General features: G+C 35.1%; 1 protein-coding gene across 1 annotated transcript; it reads right to left on the reverse strand.

The window, feature by feature from the left end:
* Positions 1 to 241: 241 nt before the first annotated feature.
* On the reverse strand, positions 242 to 5,180 carry tmprss13b (transmembrane serine protease 13b). Its single transcript, XM_066659114.1, has 10 exons — positions 5,123 to 5,180; positions 4,953 to 5,005; positions 4,709 to 4,765; positions 4,550 to 4,594; positions 4,092 to 4,233; positions 3,674 to 3,843; positions 3,051 to 3,137; positions 2,219 to 2,373; positions 1,805 to 1,973; positions 242 to 1,701 (listed from the first exon to the last, which is right to left on the reverse strand). The coding sequence occupies exons 2-9, from the start codon at positions 4,984 to 4,986 to the stop codon at positions 1,818 to 1,820; spliced, it is 846 nt and encodes a 281-aa protein (XP_066515211.1). The 5' UTR covers positions 4,987 to 5,005; positions 5,123 to 5,180; the 3' UTR covers positions 242 to 1,701; positions 1,805 to 1,817.
* Positions 5,181 to 7,159: the final 1,979 nt, after the last annotated feature.

A 7,159-nucleotide genomic window follows, 5' to 3' on the forward strand; every position in this document is an offset into this window, starting at 1 on the left:
GGTCAATCTCAAAGCCCTGTCTGGTAGATCATACCTGAAAAAGTCTGGAAGTTAAATATCAATGAGGTGAAAGATTCTTGCCATAGTTAATCATTGAGAGTTGAAGTGTCTTTTTGAATGTCACTAACTCACTCTGGCCTGTCTTTCTTAGGACTGACTGCAGAAACACCACTCAGAAATTGAAATGCCTGTTAATGCATCAAGAGGCTTTATTCGTTACAGGTTTCCAAGATATACGCGGAAGTGAAAGGAATTCTTAACTACTAAACATGAGAGTAAGAGATTGTGTGAGTGAGTTACAAAGCAATTTTGAGGGTTTAAATGTTCCACAAAAATAGTTTTCATGAGTGTTATGTATGTGAAATGTGGGCAGCTGTAAATCATCTCCTTCAAGGACATAATAGCAATAATAAAATATTATCAAGTGGCATTTAGTCAACAACCTATCAGATGAGAAACAAGGTTTTGGACCTCCAGGCTTCAGACTGTAAAGATATTTCAGTGTATACCAGTGTAGTTCAGGCCTCATTACCTCGCTGATGTTTTGTGTAATGGTGGATGTTAAAGAGCTTGCATTTCTTTCAGGAACAGAATTTTTTAAGGCTTTGGTGAATTATTGTTGCCCAAAGGAGTTAAATGTTCATTTATGTAACAAGTCACAAGCAGAGTACACAAAAGACCCATGAGGAAGGAATGTTACTGTGCAAATTCCAATAATGGTACACTATGCACTGGTAATTATAAACAAAATCATATCATATCTGTAGCAGACAATATTGTTTATTTAAAATGGCCATTAAGCCCAGGCCATAACCCCTATCAAAAACAAAAACAGAAAACCCTACAATTAATAGGCAATTACATTTGATACATTCGACTTTGCCTTTATTATAGCCCTTATACTTGTCCAAAGAAGGCTCTCAGTCTTCCAGATAAATCTGCAGCCACACATTTCTATTCCTCTATAGTTCAGTCTTAGAATTTAACTATATTTTCTGCTTATCCCAATGTAAGCCAATACCACATACAATCCGGTCTAGTCACTAGGTCGGACACAGTTCAAAGAAAGTCGAATATTGGGCTAGTGGAGGGTTAGCATAAAGTTAGGCATTTTCAGATCATTTGGTGCTCCTCTATACTTATTAATTTGTATGCAGCAATGAAAATAATATCATAAATTTGCCCACGTTTCATTTCACTCATTCATTCATTAATTGATCATCTGTAGCCATTTATCCAGTTGAAGGTAATGGTGGGTCCTGAGCCTACACAGAATTACTGGGCGCAAGGAACGCAGCGTCGATGGTGCACCAGTCCTTCCCAGGGCACCACACACACTCATCCACTGTCATTTTAGCATTTTAATATTTAAAATATTCTTGATGATGCAGTTAAACAGGTTAGATGTTGTGCTTAGCAAAAAGAGATAAAAAAACAAATTAAATTTGCAAATGATATAGCTCTGGAATGGGAGGCATGGTGGTGCAACAGGTATTGTCATCCCGGTGGTTGCAGAAAATTAATGAACGAAAAGAATGTAGTTTTTCTTTCATAAAATTCTTATCTGAGAACATGCTTTTTTTTAACTGAGGAACAATTTAATTAGGATACTCATACATTCATTATCTGTAACCGCTTCTCCAGTTCAGGGTCGCAGTTTCATTAGGATACTGCCACAGACAATCACACCTTTTGTCTCTGCTGAGTGCAAAAAGAGACAATACAGCAGTTTAGGGATAAAATAACAACCTGTTTGTATTTTCTAAAATCACTGTCATTTGAAAATGTATGTGAGTATCCATACCTCCAGCGTATTGCTATTGTTGTTCCCTTATCCATCTTAAGAAGTGTAATACATTTGTGTAGACACCTGGCTTGTTAGGCCTCCCACAGTCAACACCCCAGCTGACTATTCCAGCAAGATACCATACATCATCCTGAGCCTCACACATCAAAGGACCCCCACTGTCCCCCTGTAGAGAGACAGACACAAGGCAAATATTTAAGGTGGGTGTTTCTAATGTAGTGAGCAGTGTGAGTAAATACACAGTAGGTGTTTCTGATGGCCTATCACAATTAAAAAAAATTTAACATGTCCACTAGTCAGAACTATGTAAACGTTTGTTTGTGTGTGTGTGTGTGTGTGTGTGTGTGTGTGTGTGTGTGTGTGTGTGTGTGTGTGTGTGTGTGTGTGTGTGTGTTTGTGGAACCCACTCACAATGCATGCATCTTGTCCACTTTTCAGATCTCCTGCACACAACATGCTGGGAAGGATTCTTTTTTCATGAACATCTCCAGCATTACATTTGGCTTGGTCTATAATTTCCACAGACATCTCTTTCAAGTAATCAGGGAACTGTTCTGAAGGTAAATCTCACAAAACATGCATATGCTCAGTAAGGAAAGCCCCCATCTCAAATTTTCTCTTCTGATCAAGGGATGGGACAAGGGCAACACACTGATGTAATGATGTATGGACTATTTCTACTATAACATTTGTAAGCTGGATCACTGCATTCTTCTATAGGATATTTTGGGGGATTAGTTTATCTGTTTATTTTCATTAGATAACAGTGAACTATACATTTACATATCTATGCACAATTTGTACAAAAATATATCGATAAAACATATGGCAGGTTTGGGGAAATAGCAGTACACTGTTTTTTGAAAGCTGTAAGAATAATCACATTCTTAATGGCTGGCTAAATAACAAATGTATATTTGTTATTATAGGTATTGTATTGAAGCCTAAATTAAGTTTTCCCATGCAGTTATAATATCACATGTACAAAAAAAACTGCTGATAGTAAGAAAAAAGTTAAATGTTATTTTTGCCCAAATATAACCATGTATTTCCATTTTTGCCCCATTTTCAAAATATTTATTATTATTTATATTTAAAACCATCAGATGCTCTGTACACTCTGCACTTTATATTTTATAGGTGCATCAATAGAAAAGTTCCAAAATTATCTGGCATGAAGTATTTAAAAAAAAAAAAAAAAAAAAGTAAACCACAATCTAAAAAAAAAAATGGAATATCTTACTGGTTATTTTAAAACCTGCAACCCAGCATTTTGTTCCAGGAGGAAAACTATTGCCCAAAGTTGGTAGACACACAGAATAGATGCTGTCTGCAATATGATGAAAAAAAATTATTAACATCCATCCATCCATTATCTGTAACCACTTATCCAATTCAGGGTCGCGGTGGGTCCAGAGCCTACCTGGAATCATTGGGAGCAAGGCAGGAATACACCCTGAAGGGGGCGCCAGTCCTTCACAGGGCAACATACACACTCACACATTAACACCTACGGACACTTTTGAGTCGACAATCCACCTACCAACCTGTGTTTTTGGACTGTGGGAGGAAACCGGAGCACCTGGAGGAAACCCACGCGGACACGGGGAGAACACACCAACTCCTCACAGACAGTCACCTGGAGCGGGAATCGAACCCGCAACCTCCAGGCACCTGGAGCTGTGTGACTGCGACACTACCTTCTGCGTCACTTTTGAATTTGAATTACAATTAATATGTCAATGAAAATAACTCCAGCACCAAAACTAATATATTGGTTGGACTGAGAAATAACATACAGTAGATTGCACTGTGATAAATAACAGAATGTAGGTTGCACAATTTAAATAGAATGTGTGGACACACCTGAGAACTGGACTGGCTCCTTGAGCGTCAAAAGGGCAATGTCGTTTTCATAAAATTCCTTGCCATAATCCTCATGAATTTTGATCTCTTTTATTACATATGGTTTGGACAGTTTCCTTTGATTGACAACATCAACATACACTTTCCAGTTATCTGTATTCACACCGGTACTGAGAAGTCAAAATAAAAAATGTGACAGAGATTGAGGCATTGAGATATGAGGCATTTTAAAGGCATTTATAGATTTAACTGTACGCATGATACAGTAAAATAGAGGTAATTTTTTTGCATTACACTCACTGTAATATCACATTTAAAAAGATTATGTGGTTGCAGTAAATTAGTTAAGCAAGATTACAAGATAAGAGATAAAACAAAATGATTTTAATATTACAGATATGTCATGTGTGGTACATACTCATCAAAGCAATGAGCTGCTGTTAGAACATGATGGTGGTCCACAAGAGAGCCTCCACATGCAGAAATTCCCTGTTCCAATCTGACAAACCAAGGCCAGTTCATATGAGTCTTTACACTGCCTATATTTCTTTTTCGTTTATCTGCAAACCAAAAAGGGAGAGACAATATATTTAAAAGAAATGTCTAAAATGCACACTACTTAAAGTAATATATTTAAGATTTTTACCATGAAAATTATTTTAGTTATTATAAATCAAATGTGTGCCTTATTTATTATATCAACCTCTTCATCTTGTACCTTCTCCAATTAGCCAAGGTTTTGTCCCAGAAACATCTATAGGTTTATGGTTCTTGATATTAGATCATCTACTACTGCACAGATTATTAGACAGCCAAAACTGGATAAGTCAAGGAAACTATTCAAGATAATTGACAATAATATCAGTATTTACTTACAATAATTTTTTTTTCTTGAAGGCCAAGGACAATGACCTTGTTTTCCTGTTTAACAACAAATGCATTTGAATATAAAAAATAAATCTGATAGAAGGATGTGCACTAAAGAGTTTAATTTTTAAATTGTTTTTCTTTATAAATTTAATACATAAAACATACCTTTTCTTTTAGTGATTTGACTTCTGTGGTTGAACAGTACATAAATTATAATCGCAGCTGAACAAAGAATAACATATCAGTTGAATATATTAATCCAAATGCTTTAAAGGACAATATTTTTAAATAAAGATAAAGAATAAACAATTGCTAAAAGGGCAAAGATAACAAACTGGCAAATTAAATTCTATGCTAAAACTATTATCTAATGTACTACAGTAGATTAGTATGACTTTTTATAACTTACCTAGTAAAATGATGAAGAAGAGTTTGACATACATCAATGAATCGTAATTTGTTCTAGATGTAATGTGAAAATAAAGACACTGAATATTTTGCTCTAACTATTTAACATGTTTACTGTGTTTTATATTAGTTTATGGGGTTTAAAAGCATATAAACAAGAGACAATCCTACATTTCTCTTGGCCCTTTGGACACTACACCTGGCTTTGCATGTGTTCTGGGTCTTCGCAGTCCGCTAAAATGCAGATAATTTCATTAAGCACACAACATTCAGAAAGGACATCTGAGACCAACTATTGCATGCAGTCTCACCACACACGCACACAAACACAAGTTGATTCATTTGTATATGCACCTAAGGTTTTAGTTCAGCTGGGGCATTGAGGTTAAAGAAGCGAGCTTGAGGCCGGAAGGTCGCCAGATCAATTCCCGAGACCAGCAAGAGAAAATTAATTCATGGCTGACGTGCCCTTGAGTAAGGCATTTAACCCCCAAACTGCTTCTGAGCGCGAGTTGGTTGGCAGCCCCCTGCCCGGGTTATGTGTGTTCACTGCAGTTGTGGAGCCATACAATTTTCATAGGGGTGGCCAGACTCAGACCATTACTCGCACAGAAAATGATACCTTTTTTTTTTTCTATGTGACATTGCTGTGGATCTAGTAATCTTTCTTGATCACTCACTTAGTGATACAGGCATTTAATACAATGACACTATCTGCTAAGCACCACTTAATGGACTTCCATGAATATTTCACATTATTTTAGTTACTGACATGTATAAGTATGAATTAAAATGAAAATAGCATGCTTAATTTGCTATTTAACATTCGTCAGTAACTAAAATGAAATTGCAACTAACACTCATTACCATGACAACGTGGCAAACGCCCAAACAGCAAATCTTTAGCAATAAATGTAAAAGTACATCAAAAACGTACAGGTAACCCTGTTCATTATGTACTTTCTTATTCACAGGTCTTGTTAATCATTGATATGTACAAACATATGAAATAGTAATGTGTAACACTGGTTTTAACATATATTCCTAAAATAATTATTTAGGAGTACACAATAATTTACAATAGTTTGATGATAAATAAGAATGGTACTCATATAAACATGCACATTGGTGGTGTGCACCCACAACGGAAGATAATATTTAATGCTTTCAGTTATACATACTCACCTATTACAATCGGGATATTTTATTAATAAATAAATAATATCAAACACAACAGACACAATAAACATAAAATATTAACTGCGCAGTTAAGAGATTGCCAGGGATTAAGGTCCACTTAATATGATGTTGGAAATATGGGCTTTTATTTACATTTGATGTTTACATGTCTACATTTTAGTATAATAATATTTTAATATTTAATAACAAGATTTTCCTTCCCTAGGTAAAAGACATGGGTCGGACAGTGCTCCTGCACTACTACTTCACTAATGGATGCATCAATCGTGAAATATTTTGCTGGTGCAAAGTCTGGTGCAATGTGTGAAATGTTGTGTGTGTAAATAAAACTTAAAAAAATAAAACTGCATAATAGTGATAGACATCAGAATGACATTCCTTAATGCATTCTGCAATCATTTAGGTAAATATTTCACACATTAAACACTCTTCTACAGAGGCATTCACAACATTGATGCAACATTGTAAGGCTTATACATTTACATTAATTTATGGATCTACTATAGCAGTATTTATGTGTGTGTACTCATTAGCACTGTGTATGTACTGTTTATTGTATAGGAATGGCAGATGACATGTTTTGCTAATCTTATTTTATTTACAATACATATACAGAAAGTGATTAAGCAACTCTGGACTCATTTGTAAAGTTCCTCTATGTGACTATGATAGTTTAGAGAGAGAGAAAAAAAAATCCATCTACACAATAACCATTAACCTGTCCCCCACAACAATCTTTTCCATTATATGGTATATTATATAGTTAAAAATATAACAGTGGCTATGCTGGTTAGAATAATTACACTGACAATTCAAACAGTAAATCAATAGAAAATGTTTCACATTATGAATGCCAAGCATGCACACAGCATTTCTCAAACTAACATATCAAATCCATAAACATACACCCAGAAGAGATAAGACTTTAAAGATTATCTATAGTTTAGCATAATAAGAAACAGTGTATCTTAATATAAATTGGTGTATTGGTAGCCACCAACAAATTTA

This window comes from Hoplias malabaricus, chromosome 2, assembly GCF_029633855.1.
Source record: "Hoplias malabaricus isolate fHopMal1 chromosome 2, fHopMal1.hap1, whole genome shotgun sequence".
Classification (NCBI taxonomy): domain Eukaryota; kingdom Metazoa; phylum Chordata; class Actinopteri; order Characiformes; family Erythrinidae; genus Hoplias; species Hoplias malabaricus.